The 17,522-nt window shown below is 41.9% G+C and overlaps 1 protein-coding gene across 1 annotated transcript in view; it reads left to right on the plus strand.

Annotated features, from left to right (window-relative positions):
- The first annotated feature begins 211 nt into the window (after positions 1-211).
- IL20RB (interleukin 20 receptor subunit beta) overlaps positions 212-17,522 on the plus strand; it is a 33,695-nt gene continuing 16,384 nt past the window's right edge. The window contains exons 1-3 of the mRNA XM_028518835.2: positions 212-459; positions 12,689-12,815; positions 14,342-14,532. Of these exons, the coding sequence (XP_028374636.1) occupies positions 384-459; positions 12,689-12,815; positions 14,342-14,532 (394 nt within the window). The 5' untranslated portion in view covers positions 212-383. The remainder of the gene's footprint in view (positions 460-12,688; positions 12,816-14,341; positions 14,533-17,522) is intronic.

Consider the following 17,522-nt stretch of genomic DNA (forward strand, 5'->3'; position numbering starts at 1 on the left):
AGGCCAAGATAATCCTGCCTGCTCACTCCAGTTGGGTTTCTAGGGACATGCAGGGTCCTCCAGGACAGAGTCTATTGTCCAGGGTATTTCTCCTAAGCAGATTCTCAAGCTCTCCAGAGTTACCTTTTCTCTGGAACTCTCCTAGGCCACTCCCCCTGATGCAATATCTGGGTTTGGGCAGAAGGGAGGGTGCTACACGGCCCGCCCCTTTTGAGCTGTCTGTGCAGGCTCCAGTTTCCGGAACAATTCAGGCTGCACAACAGCTCAGACCTCAGCTCCAGCATCTGCGTCCTGAAGCAAGGATGGCGGAGATGGACAGAATGTTTCATTGTGAAAGAAAACAATGTTCCAGGTCAAGCTGAATCCGCCACACACAGACCCTCATGATGATTCTAGAAGAAATCTCGACAAGTCTTATCATGTGGTTTTTCTACCCCTTGATTCCATGTTTGCTCATAGGTAAGTATGAATTAGAATATAGCCAATAGACTGGGAGTTGAATATAGGTTAAGAAGGTGAAAAATACTTTCCCAGGGTTTGGGGTTGCATTATATAAGCATAGAACATTGTACGTCTGCTTTTAAAAAGGTTTCTCACCTCTTAAACATCCATCCCTTCATCTTAAAGAAAAGAAAAAGCCTGTGTTCTGTTTGGATATCTTTCTCCTAATGTCCACAGAACAATGTAAAAAGATAAAGCATCAAAACAAATAGCCTAAAGGTTAGCAGAGCCCCGTGCATGTTGTTGTTTATCTCATTATCTGGTTTTAAAAGTTGCAGCAGTTATCTCAGTCTCTGTGTGTGCATCAGAGATGCTAACTGTACAGACAAGAAATAGAGTAAAGACTTGACAAAATAGACAAAATGAATAAAAAGACACAATTTTCCTTAATATTGGGGACAAGACATAAAAATTGGATACTCCAGTATCTAATTTTTGGATACTCTCCTGGTCACTCCAGAAAGGTAGCAGTCAGGTAGGTACTCCATAGCACTGAAAAAACAAAACAAAACACAACTTGGTTTGGGGCACTTTCCCTGCCAATAAGATTACATAATTTTCTCTCTTTCACTCCTGGATACTTGTACCTACATGCTTTATTTTTTCAAAAATCACAGCTCTGTAGCCTTTGATGTTTCATCACATCAAATCACATTTAAGAGAAATTTCTAATTTTAATAGTCCAAGGTACTAGGCACCTTTGCTGTATCAGTGGGATACTTCAGAACTTTCTGGCTTTTTTCTTTTTATTTATTTTTTAACACTGAAAAGTAATTATTCTAGTTAGTTTAAACCAGGCAACAAATCAGTGTTAAGGAGATTTGCAAATGTTTACAGCTTGCTTAGATAGTAAATTTATGGTGTCCCTTCCTAGTTCACCCCCAAAACCCTTCAAAGCTCCCAATTGCTCAGCACATGGTCTTCAAATCTGCTGTTTGTTCATGATCCAACATATTCAGGCCCTGATCCTATTTCTCATTACTTCTTGAAAACAAATATGGACCACAGGTGGCTGCTGTCTTCACAGTTGGCATATTACACCCTCACAATTTCTGACCAGAAGTACCCTCTCTATTTCCTTTCCCCAACCCAAGCCCATCTTCCCATCATCATTCCAGATGGCTCCTTCCTCCCCCAGATCCTTCCCAGGCTTCTCCCTCCTTTGACGCTGACCTCATTTATTCTGCTTTGGTGGGTTCTGTTTCCTGCATTGACCTGAGGGCAGGGCCTGGGCACATTTCCTGGTGTCGTCACAGTCCATAGCTTAGGCTAAGAATGTTGCCTGATTGGTTAGGTAGTAGGCTGATTGATTAGTTGATGGGACACATTCTTCTATGAAGCCAAAAGGAGAAGAGCGGGGCAAATGAGAAGGGGAAAGGCCAACATTTTAAAATTATTATTTTTTAATTTATTGATTTGTGAGAGAGAAAAGCATCTATTTGCTGTTCTACCTATTTATAGATTCATTGGTTGATTCTTATATGGGATATTGAAGATGCTATACCTGGGACAACAGGGCAACACTCAAACAACTGAGATACCTGGCCGGGGCCAAGGCCAGCATTTTTTAACTTGACATTTTCTTCAGTGAGGCCATCTGGTTTTTTAAGCCTTTTCCTGATAACTTGTATTTCAAACAGACCTGGCATATAGTATGTTCTTCTGATACCTATAAACTTACACAGAATTTAAAAATATGGGGTTGGAGAGAGGGGTGGGGGGAAAAGGCAGAAAACTGTACTTGAACAACAATAAAATTTAAAAGTATTTTTTAAAGAAAAAAATGGTAGAAACTACAAGAATGTCAGAGCTAGAAAGACCTGTATGTGTGTATTGCCTTATTAGCTCAATGACTATATCATTATATAACTTCAGTTTCTGTGTCTGTGAAATGGTCAAAATATATAACATCTTGAGGTTGGAAAGGGTTAAATGAGATGATGTAAACAAAAGCACTTTGAAGGGGTCAGTGTGCCCCAATCCCATGTTAGTTATTAAATGTTGGTTATATAAACAAATGATTGTGTCAGCAGATAATTGCTTTAGCTGGGGTTGCCTTTATGCAGCTTTTTAAAATTATATTTTATTGATTATGCTATTACAGTTGTCTCAATTTTTCCCCTTTTACTCCTCTTCACCCAGCACTCCCCACTCCTTCAGACAATCCCCACACCATCATTCCTGTCCATGGGTCATATGAATAAGTTATGTAGCTACTCTATTTCCTGTACTGTACTTTACATCCCCATGGCTCTTCTGTAACTATCTATTTGTATTCGTAATCCCCTCACCTCTTCACCCATCCCCCTACATACTTCTACTATCTGGCAACCATCAAAACACTCCGTATCCATGATTCTGTCTGTTTTTCATTGCTTAGGGTTTTTTTAAATTTATTTTTTAAATTTTATTTTAATTGTTGTTGCAGTATAATTTTCTATCTTTTACTCCCATCCCAACCCACCCACCCAGCCCTCCCCTCCTCCCTCCCATTTCCACCCACCCCTAGTTTTTATCCATGTGTCCTTTATACTTGTTCCTGTATACCCTTCCCCTTTTCCCCTGAAGTTCCCCTGAAATTCCCTCTCCTCTCCCCTCTGAACTCTGTCAGTCTGTTCTCTCTTTCAGTGTCTTTGGTTATATTTTGCTTGTTTCTTTGTTTTGTTGTTTAGGTTCCTATTAAAGGTGAGATCATGTGGTATTTGTCTTTCACTGCCTGGCTTATTTCGCTTAGCATAATGCTTTCCAGTTCCATCCATGCCGTTGCAAAGGGTAGGAGCTCCTTCTTTCTTTCTGCTGCATAGAATTCCATTGTGTAAATGTACCATAGTTTTTTAATCCATTCATTTACTGATGGGCATCTAGGTTGCTTCCAGCACTTGGCTATTGTAAATTGTGCTGCTATGAACATCGGGGTGCATAGGTTCTTTTGGATCGATGTTTCAGGGTTCTTAGGATGGAATCCCAGCAGTGGAATTGCTGGGTCAAAAGGCAGATCCATTTTTAGTTTTCTGAGAAAAATTCCATACTGTTTTCCACAGTGGTTGTACCAGTCTGCAATCCCACCAACAGTGCACTAGGGTCCCCTTTTCTCCACAACCTCTCCAACACTTGTTGTTTGTTGCTTTGTTTATGATGGCCATTCTGACTGGTGTGAAGTGGTATCTCATTGTGGTTTTAATTTGCATCTCTCTGATAGCTAGCGATATTCATTGCTTAGTTTGTTTTTTAGATTCAAGTGTTGATATATATGTATTTATTGACATTTTATTGTTCATAGTTTTGATCTTTTTCTTAAATAAGTCCCTTTGACATTTCAAATAATAGTGATTTGGTGATAATGAATTCTTTTCATTTTTTTCTTGCCTGGGAAACTCTTTATCTGCCCTTCAATTCTAAATAATATCTTTGCTGGGTAGATCAATCTTGATCGTATGTCCCTGCTTTTCATGACTTTTAATATTTCTTGCCATCCCTTTTTAGCCTGCAAAGTTTTTGTTGTTGTTGTTGTTGTTGTTTTGAGAAACCAGCTGATAGTCTTATGGTTACTCCTTGTAGGTAACTCTCTGCTTTTCTCTTGCTGCTGTTAAGATTCTTTATCTTTAACCTTTGGCATTTTAATTATGATGTGTCTTGGAGTGGACCTCTTTGCATCCACCTAGTTTGGGACTCTCTGTGTTTCCTGGACTTGAATGTCTATTTCCTTCACCAAATGAGGGACGTTTTCTTTCATTAATTTTTTCAAATAGATTTTCAATTTCTTACTCTTTCTCTTCTCCTTCTGGCACCTCTATGATGCAAATGTTGGACCTCCTGAAGTTGTCCCAGATGCTGCTTACACTAGCCTTGTTTTTTTTTTTTTTTTGGATTCTTTTTTCTTCTTGTTGTTCTGATTGATTTCTTTCTTTGTTTCCTTTTTTTTTCTTCCTTATGTTCTAAATCACTGATTGGATTCTCAGCTTCATCCACTTTACTGTTGTTTCCCTGTAAATTGTTCTTTATTTTACTTAGTGTCTCCTTCATTTCTGACTAGATCCTTTTTATACTATTGAGGTTCTCACTAATATCCTGGAACATCCTTATAACCATGTTTTGAACTCTGCACCTGACAGATTGCTTATCTCTGTTCTGTTTATTTCTTTTTCTGGAGTTTTGATCTGTTCTTTCATTTGGGCCATATTTCTTTGTTTGCTCATTTTGGCAGCTTCTGTGTACTAGGTAGAGCTGCTATGACTCCCTGTCTTGGTAGCATGGTCTAATATAGTAGGTGTCCTATAGGATCCAGTTGGCACAGCCTCCCAAGACCCAAGCTTGGTACTTGAGGGTGTGCCCTTCTTGTGGACTAAGTATACCCTCGTGTTGTAGTTGAATCTTGGGTGCTGTTGTCAGGTCAATGGGAGGGATTTACCCAGGCCAGTCAACTGCAAGGACTGGCTGTGACCATGTATCACCACCCTCTGCCCTCAATGGAGGATCAGCTGTGCAGGGGCAGGGTGGTGGTACTCCAATATGGTCTGTAGCTGTCCTCTGGGTGTGCAGACTCTTGGGTTTTCTGGATGGTTGCTGTCAAGGTCAGCACCCACCTGTGTTTTGCCTGGAGCAACTCTGCCTGAGCTATAGAACAATCTGAGATGGCTGCTACTTGTGCAGGGCTTGGAGATTCCTAGGCAAACCAAGCTGTGAATCTAAGCTGGCTGCTGCTAGTGCTGTGCCTGGGGTGACTTAGCAAGAGGTATGGGGGTTGGGAGCTCACCGAGGCTGGCTGTTGCTTATTTGAGAGGATTTAGGAAGTTGTGAAGCATAAGCCAAGATCAGCCATTCATATGAAAAAGCCACTGTTAATAGCTGTATGTTGGGTGGGATGGAGCCTCAGAGGATCTTCAGGGTCAGGCAAACAGTGTTAGCCAGGTTGATGGAGTCTCAGATATGGCACCCACCTGCCAGCTCTGTGGCTCTGTGAGGGGAAGGCTCAGAAAAGAGACAATGGCCTCTGACCTCCCTTCTGTCTGGGAGAAAGCTCTCCCCCACCTCCCACCTTGATGCCAGACACTTCAGTTCCTCCCTGTATGCCGCTGGTGCCTTTCAAGCTGCTACCCCAGTGCTAGAGCTCAGAGGGAGTGAGTCTGAGTAAGTCCATGTGTGGGATGTTTAAGGGGAACTGCTTCAGCCTCCATCACCGGCAGTTTCTTCCACTGACTAAATCCCTGCTGGTTTTTGAAGCCAGAAGTTATGGGGATTTATCTTCCTGTCACTGGGGCCCTGGTGTGGGACTAGGACTCCTCACTCCCAACATATCCCTCCTGAATTTTTATCCACCACATGTGTCTATGGGACCAGCCCTCTCTACTCCACTTTTCTACCCCTTTTACCATTCTGGATGGATGTGCTTTCTTTAATTCTGTAGTTATCAGACTTTCATTCAACTCAATTTCTGACAGTTCTGAATGATAGTTGTTCTATAATTTAGTTGTAATTTTGATGTGGTTGTGCAAGCAGGTGAGCCATGTTTACCTATGCTGCCGTCTCGACCAGAAGTCCCAGTCCTTGGTTTGCCTTTATGCAGTTTTGACCATTTCCTCTGGACTGTGTAGATGAATTCTGCAAATTCCAAATGAACTTCTGTTAGCTACTCTAGGTCTCTGGACAGATGGGTAGAGTTATTTCTCTCCTTTGTAGAATTGATTTGCCTTGCTCTTTCTCTTCCAAATAGTGTGTGATTTAGGGAATTGATCCTCACTAGTACTACTACTACTAATAAGAACAACAATGATGACAATCATAGCACCATTTCTGAGCATACACTGTTAACTTAGATTAGCAAAAGTGTTCTCTTGAGTTCTCACATTAGTCCTGCAAGGTAGGTAACATTATCCTCATTTTACACACTGTGAAACAAAGACTCAAATAGGTTCAGTTATTTGCCCAAGTATATACATCTAGTAAGTGGGAGAGTTAGGATTTGACTTAGGTTTGGTTGGCTCCAGAGCCTGTGCCCTTTGTAATTCTGTGCAGAAGAAGCTGAGACATTGAAGTAGGTCAGAAAAGGAGGAGAGGGATGAAGTAAAGAAGATGGTGCTACCTTTTCTGATGTATTTGCCATAAAGGCTGTTGGAAATAAAGGTGGCAGAAGAGGTCCCAAATGAGGGTCATTGACAGAAGACCCAGTTGGGGGAAGCCAGCATGGCCTTTCATTTGGAGAGGCAACTTTTGCCTGAAAAGTTTGCCCAAGGGCTTTCTGGTATACAACCTTTGTCAATGATTCAAGTTTTTAGGAAATACATCTTCAGCATAAACCTCAGGGCAGCAAAAAGTCTAATTTAAGGTGGACAAGGATTAGAAAAACAGAGGTCAGATGAAGGCTTGGTTCACCTGTTTAGTTTTCATTCATTTTGCATTTCTGAGCACCTCCTATGTGCCAGGTTCTGGGCTAGGTGCTGGTTAGAGATGAATAAAACAAAGTCCTTTGTCTTCAGGGAACATAAGAGCCTGCTGGGAAATACATGTAAGTCTTTTGGCATTTGGGGATTTATTGTTCAGTTTTAACTATTCTTTGGCCTCCAGAGGTTAGGTCTAGATTAGTGTTTCTCAGTCTCAAATATATATTTGAATCATCTGGGGGGCTTTTAAAACTATTACAAATGCCAGAATTTCACAGCCAGAGATTCTGACTTAATCAATCTAGTGTGCTGCCCTGGTGTTGGGATTTTTCAAATCTCCTTGGGTGGGACTCCTTAGAGCAGCAGTCTGTTCCAAAACTGGGCAGAGAAAATATAAGTCTGGAGCAGCTGGTGGTATGTAAGAAAGTGCTAAAAAATGGATAGAGGCCTAAATGCAATAAGTATCCTGGATTGGATCCTGGAGTAGAAAAAGATAGTGGAAAAATTGGCACAATTCAAATAAAGTTTGGAGTAATGTACCAATGTTGATTTCTTAGTTTTGACAAATATGCCATGGCTATATCAGATATTAGCATTAGAGGAAGCTGGTGAAGGGTATACAGGAACTCTGTGTACTGTGTGCAATTATTCAGTATATATAAAATTTTTCTAAGAATAAAGTATATTAAGTATTTAAAGACTTATGAGAATAAGTCAAAAGGACACAGGAGCCAACCTGAAAGAGCTCCCATTGGCCAAAGCTGGAGCAAGTTGAGTAACAAAATGAATAAAAATAGACTAAAATAAATTTCCATGAGCCCAAACTGATACAAATGAATGATTCAATAAACAAATGGTGGGAAGAAACACTCTTCCTTATAGAGTTTCAAGTAATAAATAGATAATCAATATTGGAAAAGCAGAGAAATAATTGTTGCAAGCAATATCCACCAACAGATACTAAAAGTAATGGATGAAAGTTTGAGCAGAAACAGAATATTTGCATAGTGTCAAAGTATCTCCCCTAATTGATTTATTAACTATAAGGGGGAAAATGGTAGCTTTATAGTGGAGAAACTGCCTTAATCAAGTGATTAAGGTTAATATCATTAATAATAAGACATACTAACATCATGCACTCCTTGTGAATACATGCCAAAAATACACAATCAAATCACAAGCTGAGGAATATTCTACAAAACAATTGACTTGTAGTCTTCAAAAATTTTAAAGTCATGAAAGACTGAGGAAGATGGAGAATAGTTTGGAAGAGACTAACTAGATATGACAACTAAATGTGGGATCCTGGATTGATTCCTGAAACAAAAAAGGGGGAGACATTAGGGGAAAAACTGGTGAAATTTAAAAAAAAATACTGAAGCTTAATTAATAGCATTGTGCCAGTGTAAGTATCTTAATTTTAATAACTGTATTATGGAAGGCTGTATAAATACATATGTAAGGCTGAGTGAAGGGTGTATTTGTTATTGAGCCCCAACACATGAGTCCATCTTCCTACATGCACTGACTAAAAGAAATAAGAAGCAGGGATTTGCAGTGGAGAAAAGAAGGATCATATAATTTATTATTATATGATTGTCCAATCTGGACTATAGATGAGCTCGTGCTCTTAAAAGACCCAGCTCCCCAGTGGCATATAAGTTACAGGTTACGTAGGGCAAAGTCACAAGACACTGTTGGTTAGAGGTTCCAGTCCTGTTAAGAGCTGATGAGTTGGAAGTGAAATAAAGGTAATAAATCATTTCTTTATGTCTTAAAGACAGCTCTGAGGTCTGCTCCAGTGTCAGTCTGTCTCTCTGTCTGGTTTCATGGAAAAGTAGCCAGAGGGTCATCCTACCTAAGGGCTCAGGAGCTGTAACAAAACTTAGGTCAAAATATTATCTTTAGCCTGCCAGAGCTCCAGAGCTTGTGACTGTTAGGTCTTCTGAAGCCTTAGAGTTAATGATTATTGGAAGGAAAGCCTGGGTCTATGTAGAGAGAGTGTAAAAAATGATTTCTAGCCCTGGCTGGCATAGCTCAGTGGATTGAGCACAGGCTGCGAACCAAAGCATCGCAGGTTCGATTCCCAGTCAGGGCACATGCCTGGGTTGCAGGCCACAGCCCCCAGCAACTGCACATTGATGTTTCTCTCTCTCTCTCTTTCTCCCTCCCTTCCCTCTCTAAAAATTAAAAAAAAAATTCTAAAGCTATGGTCCCAAATCAAAGCAAAATCATGAGGACTCTTGATTTCATATGGTAGCTCACTGTACTATTTTGTAATTCTTCTGTAAGTCTGAAATTATTTGAAAATGAAATTTAACAACAATAGTATTTCTAGTGAGCAGCCAAGGATGATGAGAACCACTATGTAGTCTTTCTATTCATGCTTCTCAAATTTTAACATGCATATGAATTACCTGGAGACTCATTAAAATGCAGATTTTGGTTCAGTAGGGAATAGGGTACAGTCTCAGAGCCTGAATTTCTAATAAACTCCTGGGGAATGTGATGCTGCTGATCTTAAGACCATAGTTTAAAAGCATGAAGTATCACTTTTCTGAGGCACGAATTTGTTTACAAATCCTTTGAAGCTTGTGTGTGGGCACTAGGTACTCAGGCAATGAGCAATGCCGTAGACTGCTTAGTGGCCAAGTTCTAGGTCAGTCTTACTCTTTTCTTCTTCTGGTGATAAACAAGGTAATTCTCTTGAAATGATTGACATTATTTTAGGGCATAGTGTCAGGTTATAGAACCAGTATCTCCTGCAGTGCAAGGCCCATGTGGTGGGCAGGATAAGAAAACCTTGCTGAATATCCAATAGGAATTGTATTAAGCCTGTGCATTGATTTGGGGAGAGTTACCATTTTGACTATGTTGAATTTTTTAATCTGTGAACACAGCAGGTCTCTCCATTTATTTAAATCTTTGATATCTTCCACCAGAATTGTGGATTTTCCCCCATACAAATCCTAAATAGGTTTTGTTAGATTTTCACCTAAGTATTCCCTTTTTTGGGGGGGGTAGTTGTAAGTAGTACATTTGACCCACCACGGGTTTCACATCCATAGATTCAAACAACCACAAATCAAAAATATTGGAGAATGGCCCTGGCCATGTAGCTCAGTTGGTTAGAGCCTCATCCCAATACACCAAAGTTCTGGGTTTAATCCCCAGTCTGGGCACATACAAGAATCAGCTTGGATCTGTGGAGCAACAAGGCAATGTTTCTCTCTTTCTCTCTCAAATCAGTGAATGGGAAAAAAACCCTGTTATGTTGTTGCTGATGTATATGAGGTAGTTAGGCCCAAGATGGTTGCTTCTGTACTGAACATGTGTAGGCTCTTTTTCTTGTTATATTCCTTAAACAATACAGTATAACAGTTACTTATATACCACTTACATTGTAAGTGTAATAAGTATTATAAGTAATCTAGACATGATTTAAAATTTACTGGAGGAAGTCTGTAGGTTATATGCAAACACCGTTTCATACAAGGGACTTGAGTACCTGAGGAGTTTTGTATCTGCTTGGGGAGGGGGTGTGTCCTGGAACCAATCCTCTTCTGATATCAAGGAACCACTATTTTTATTTTTCAGTGGGTAAGTGTTCATTGATAATATAGAGAAATATAATTAATTTTTATGTTTATCTTGTATCCTGTGAACTTGCTGAATTTGCTGAACTCACTAGTTTTAGGAGTTCAGCAAATTCAGATTCTGTAGGATTATCAGAATTATAGATTCTGTAGGATTTTCTACATAGCCTTATCACCTCCATTTCAGTCTGTATGCTTTTACTTATTTTGTTTGCTTTATTGCAGTTGCTAGAACTCAACAGTACTATGGTGATAAAAAGTGGTGAGAATGAAATCCTTGCCTTATTCCCGATTTTAAGGGGGAAGTTATTCAGTCTTTCACCATCAAGTAAGATAGATGTGAGCTGTAGATTTTTTGGTGGATGGTCTTTATCAGGTTCAGATAACCCTGCTGTTCTTAACTTGAAGAGAATTTTTTAAAGTCATGAATGGTGTTGAATTTTGTAAATGATTTTCATGTTTCAATTGATATGATTGCATGATTTTTCTTCTTTGGCTTGCTGATATGGTGGATTACACTAACTGATTTTCAAATCAACTTGAACCAGCCTTGTATACCTATAATAAATCTCAGTTGGTCATGGTGAATAATCCTTTTTATGTATTATTGGATTTAGATTGCTAATATTTTGTTAACAATTTTTGCATCTAAATACATGAGATAAATAGGTCTATAGTTTTTTTGTTTTGATTTTTAAACTATATATTACTACCTTTGTCTGATTTTGGTATCAGGGTAATCCTGGGTTCATAAATAAATTGGAAAGTATTTTTTCCTCTCTATTTTATGGAAGAGATTGTGTAAAATTAGTTTTAATTAAAAAAAAATTCAGTAGCATTCTCCAGTAAAACCATCTGAGCCTGGAGTTTTCCATTCCAGAGAATTATGTATTATAGCTTTACATTCCCTACATAGTTGATGAGAAAAAATGTTTTATTACTTTACCAGAGAAACAATGTCAGAAAGGACCATGCCCCACCCTTTCATGCCACCTCACTGCAGCTGGTCCTTGTCACCCCTTGGGTGATTTCAAGGTAAGGGGTGGAGAGGACAGGAAGCCCCCCCTTGTGGGTACCCCAGGTGTTTCCTCACAAAGTAGGCCATAGATGCTGAGGGTGGGATGGAGGTGCATCATCAAGGTCCTACATTAGTGAATAAGCAGGGGAAGTAGGTGGGGTGTCCCTGGCAACCCCCATCCTCTTGCTTGATAACAACAGGTGCCAAATCTGGAGACAGACACCAAGATGAAAAGGTCTGGGTGAGGGTTCCTACTGTGCTCTCGATGTTATCACTGCAAGTGTAACAGCAAGGGGAGGCAGGTGTTAGGCATTAAAAAAGGACGTTTGAAATTGGGAAAGAAGAGAAGCCAGACTGCACTTTGGGTTAATACACAGGATGAGCCCCAGGGCGGCCCAAAATTCTTATAAGGGCATGTTCAGCATTACAGGCCTCTTCCATTGTGTGTGCAAATGGTAGACCTGCTGTGTGCATACTTGGGCACACCACACACGTTTGAGCAGATGCTTGTGTCCCAGGCTGGCCAGGTGTCTTCAATGTGTCTGGGGCTGAGTCTCCAAGGGGGCTGGGTACCTATCTGGATTGGACTGCCTGCACAGCAGACCAGCCTATACTTCCCAGCTGGGAGCTGATGCCCATTCAGCCTTGTCGGGGGATGTGAAGGCATGTGCTTCGGATGACAGTAGCAGGAAAGGGAGGTGCTGAGGAGCTGGCAGGAGCCTGCATGGGTATAAATTCCATGAAGAGGTGGAGGGGTCAGGTTTATTCAACTTGCTTAAGGTCATGTAGTAAGTGGCAGAGTCAAGGCCTGATTGTAGGTTGATCTGATGTAAGAGTTATAAGCAATGTGCCTCAGTTTTGTCATGTGTACAATGGAGAAAATAATAGTCTTTACCTCCCAGTATGGTCATGAGGATTAAATGAGATAATCATGTAACAATCTAGCATATGGTCTAGATAGAACATGGTAAGTGCTCAATAATATCAGCTATTGTGAGTATGAATATTAATGTGCCATTTTATCACCAAAGGCAGAATTACAATGATAGAAAAATTTAGTATTTGTACAAGTATGATGATTTTAGAGGTGTTTCTGGTTCATGGACATATGAAGTCTCATTAGAAACTAATTTAAAGATGTGGCATTCCTCCAAAATGAGCCCATCTGTCAGCTTGTCCATATGCCTTGATCCTAGATGGAGTTGCTCTTCTGCCTGCTCCTCAGAACCTCTCTGTACAATCAATCAACATGAAGCATCTCTTGATGTGGAGCCCAGTGACCATGCCTGGAGAAATAACACACTATTCTGTTGAGTACCAGGGGTGAGTTGTTAGTTCTATGGAGTTTTTCCTTTAGTTTTTCTCCCTTAGATAGCAGTTTATTGCTGGAGGCACAGAGCTCAAGGAAGCTTTGTGAGCCCGGGGATAGATTATCTCCAGTGACTGGCTGCCTCTGTCTTCGCTGGCATTGGGAGAGTTGAAGAAGCAAGGGAAATTGTCCTGTGTATTTGACAGTGAACTCTCCAGGAACCCAACTGTGTATAAATGCATTTTGGTGGAATTTCTTGTCAATGGTGAATCAGTTGTCCAATGCTGAAGAAAATCTGAAGAAATGAGTTTGACTCTGACTTCAGGTGGATAGGTCACTGGAGACTCAGATCCTTGGGGAATGGGGGAAACCTCAGTTTTCCTGTTTATGAGCCAAAACAAATTGTGACCCTCGGGCCAAGCAGGCTCTGCTCCTGTGCAGGTGCTCAGGCCCTCAGAGCCATTGAGTAGCAACAGGGAAACAAAGGTGCTCAATATATTTAATCAACAATAAATACAAGCTGAGCACCCACATGTATAGACATTCTTCTAAGCTCAGGATACAGTCAACAAGGTTCCTGGGTATAGGGAGCTTATATTTAGGGGAGAAAACAGCCAGTAAAAATGTTAAAAAAAAACCAACCACCTAGATCTAAACTGTCTAGTGTGGTAGCCACTAGACACAGATAGCTATTTAAATTAAATGAAAATGTCTGTCTTCCAGCCACACTAGTCACATTTCAAATTCCCAATAGCCACATGTGGCAGTGCCTACCATATTGAACAACACCAATTTAGAACATTTCCATCATCACAGCAAGTTCTACTGGGCAGCACTGCTCTAGGTAACTTCAGATAGTTATCATTGCTGGGAGGAAGCTAAAAGGCTGATGCAAAAGACAGTTGACTCTGCAGCTTCTTTTCATTAAGCACTCAGGAAAGGCCTGTCTGAGGAGTGATATTTAAGCCCACATCTGAAGAGCAGGAGGAGCCAGCCAATGTGAACAGCAGAGACAGAGAATTTGAGACACAGTGAACAGCTAGTCAGAGGTCCTGAGGTAAAGAGCTAAGCGAGGAGGGCAGTGTGGAGGAAAGAGCATGCCATGTGTATGGGTGGAGTGAGAAAGACCAGGGGAAAGAGTTTGGATTCTATTCTCAGTGTCTTAGAAGCCATTTAAGGATAAAAATGTCATGATTTGCTGGGTGATGAATGGTTTGAAGAATGGCAGGAGTGGAAGCTGGAAAATCAGTTGGGAGACCATAGCAAGACAATGGATGATAGTAGCTGAGATTGGGGTGGTGACTGTGGAGATGGAGGGACCTGGACACATTGAGGTTTATGCCCATGTTTCCCTACTTTGGCCATAAAAGGAGTAAGGAAGGATGAATGGTTGGTCAGGGAAGAGGGTGGAGGAACTGGAGTGTGGAGCAAATGTTCATTTTGCTGACACATGAAAAGCAGGTGAATGAGGCAGTTACTTGCAGCCATCACTGAGCCTGATGGGGCTGGTGTAACACTGTGCCTTCCTCTCTTTGGCCAGAGAGTATGAGAGCCTGTACATGAGCCACGTCTGGATCCCCAGCAGCAGGTGCTCACCTACCAAAGTTCCTGAGTGTGACGTTACTGATGACATCACTGCCACTGTGCCATACAACCTCCGTGTCAGGGCCACCCTAGGCTCACAGAACTCAGCCTGGAGCACCCTGATGCACCCTTTTAATCGAAACTCAAGTAAGATATTTCTCTCTGTGCTCCCCCACTGCCACCAGACTTCCCCTTCAGGAAATGTTCTCTGAGGTTTTCAGGATTCTTTTTAGCATTAAATTAGTCTTGCAAAACCAGAGTACTATGAACACAAACAACCCTAACTGGTTCATTTAAAACAAAAATGCCAACTGCTTCCCACATGCCCTTTCTCATTTCTACACATGGTGGGAATGCTGACATTGGGAAGCTGCTCTGGAAGTGGGGAAATGGGGCAAATATATGACTTTTTTACAGAAATAGTACCTGGAAAATGATTGAGAAGAAGTAAGGGAAGAATACAGATAGGTGGCCAACGTCGGCAGAGCACAAACAATGGCCAATGTATAAAAAGGTGTGTGTATTTGGGAGTAGCAGGAGCAAGGACTGAATGGCCAGTGGGTGAGGAAGCAGCTGGTCACATGGCGAAGGACTTTGATGTGAAGGTGATCAAACCAGTAGAGGGAACCATGGAAAAATAGAGTGTCTAGGCCAGATTTGTCTTACAGAACAATCACTCTGGCTGCTGTGCAAAAGGGCACTGGAGTAGGTCAAGAATAGGTCAACAGGGGAAGAGTGAGGAGGGTGTCTTGAGCCCAGTAGAGAGGGAAGGGCAGGGATGGGGAAGAGAGGACAAATTTGAGTCATGGATGAGTTAGGATAGAGCTTGAGGACCAGTCATTGGGACAGACAGTGATGGTATCCAGCTTCCACCTGGGGTTGGCGAGAGTGTCATCTAAGGCAGAGAACCCAGGAGGTGATATGGACTCTGACCAGCGGTGTCTGTGATGTTGTGGATGTGATAAACATATTCACATGAACTGCAGAAGTCCTGTGGAGAAAAAGGGATATCATAGCCACTCTCTAAGTGAGAGAGTGCCCTGACCCTTGCCTGGACAGGCTTTTATTGCTTTTCTGGGAGCATTATTTCAAGGAAGGTCTTCATTCATCATTATCAGGCAGTAATGATCAAGCAATAGATAACACTCAAAGAACTATCAGGGTTTATTCTGAGTCAGGGTTAGTTAGCTAAAGGGCCATAAAACTTTGGGAAACAGACTCATTTTATGTTTGGACCCTTATCAGAAAATTGAGGACATTTTTAGCAAAGCAGGTTTCACAGGATTTTATGCATTCTTTTTTAGGCCTGATTGCCCTGAAGAACGTCCCATTCCTGTCCAGGGCTGTACTGCCCTCCAGCATTGTTTCAGGCTTAAGTCAGGTAGGAGAAGTAAGGCAGTCAAGAAATTAGGAGACTTCTTGCAGACAGAATGAGGACTCGGGGTATGTCAAAGTTGAGGGGTGAGGGTCCATCATCCTCTTTTTCTATAACCCCCCCAAGTCCTTCCCTGAGAGCCCCTTCGTGACCATGCCTGGCTCAGGTTGTCCCTCCCTTGAGGAATCTTACCTGTCATTAGCTAACTAATCATCCACCCGGGGCCAAGCTGGGTGAAGTAAAAGGGGACAGAGGCAGCTCCCGTATTAGGAAGATAAGCTTTGTCTCCTTACTGGCTTATGGTCCCAAGGTCTCTTTACTCAGCCCTAGCCATGGAGGTTACAGCTTCTGAAACCAGGCAAGGTGGTTCCTAAGGAGGCTTTAACTAGTCTTGAGAAATAGGAGACACTTCTGGCTTTGGGCTCTTTGACATAGAGATTCCTATAAGATATCATGCCAAGATGTCTGATTGGCACCTGGAAATCAGGCCCTGGGACTCAGACAGGTCAAGGCCAGACACACAGAACAAAGTTAATAGCTAAAGGCTTTGGGGCAGATGCAACTGTCCAGGGACAAGATAAAAGAACAGAGATAACTCAGGACAGGATCCTGGTAAACTTCAGGGTTTAAAAAGCAGGTAGAGGGAAGGGTACTGGTAGGTGGGTGGATGGTAGAATAGAAGAGCTGCTGATAGGCCTAAAGGAGGCCCCTAAATGTGTCCTTGAGAAAATGGCTTCATGGAACAGTGGGGATGGTGGTTAGGCTGCTGAGTGGAGGACTGGGTGAAGGTGGGAAGGAAAAAGGCAGATCCTCCTCTGAGACAGGTATGGGTGATAATGTGATCAGTCTGAAGCTGCAAGAGAGGCAAGGGAAAGGCCTTGGTGACCTCTTGTTGTCTTGGTGTGACAGAAGATCATCAGTTGTGAGGACAAAGGAAGGTTAGGGGCAGCATGGACAGTAATGGGATGAGTCAAATGTTACTGGGCAGGGTATGAAATTGGATAGAAATCAGGAGGGTTTAGAAGGTGATGGTGATGGTGGTGGAGAGACCAAGCTGGAAGCGGCTGAGGAAGGTGAAGACAGATTTGAAGGGGAAGTTGGCCTTCTAGAGTCAGATGGATGTGGTTCAAATCCAGCTCAGCCATTGATAACTGGGCCCTTCCCTGCCTCCTCATCTGTAAGAAGGGTAACAGTTTGCCTCAAAGTATGCTTGTGGGAACTATACAGGATGAAATGTGTAAATGCTTAATGCAGTGCTATCCTGTTATGGTACTCAGCTATTGTTAAGTATTATTATTATTGTTGCCCTAGGTATGCCTAAGTAGAGAGCTACAGCAGAGGAAGGAAGAGGTGGGGCAGGAATGGGACCATTGGAATATGATACCAATAGGAATTTTGATGCAGAATGTGAGATTTTCTGTCCAGGCACTGGGAGGATCTAGTAGAAGCAGTGGGATTCCAGCTCCAGGCACTGGGGGAGGCTGAGGGGCACTGGAACAGGGTACAACTCTGCCTCTGCTCACAGTGCCCAGGTATCACCCAGCAGCCCCTCCCTCTGGGCTGCTGGTAGCACAGGGCTCCGCCAAGACCATTGCTGGAAGCTGGCAGCTGTTGTTAGAAAGGAAGGCATTGGTCAGATGGAGAAAGGAAGTGCCTACAAAATTGTGTGGGTGGGGGTTTGTGCAGTAACAGCTGGTGCTTGAGAAGGCCATTATAAAAAGTTTTGCAGGAAAAAGTTTTGCTGCAGGAGGAGCTGAAGAAC

Source organism: Phyllostomus discolor, chromosome 7 (assembly GCF_004126475.2).
Source record: "Phyllostomus discolor isolate MPI-MPIP mPhyDis1 chromosome 7, mPhyDis1.pri.v3, whole genome shotgun sequence".
Taxonomy (NCBI): Eukaryota; Metazoa; Chordata; class Mammalia; order Chiroptera; family Phyllostomidae; genus Phyllostomus; species Phyllostomus discolor.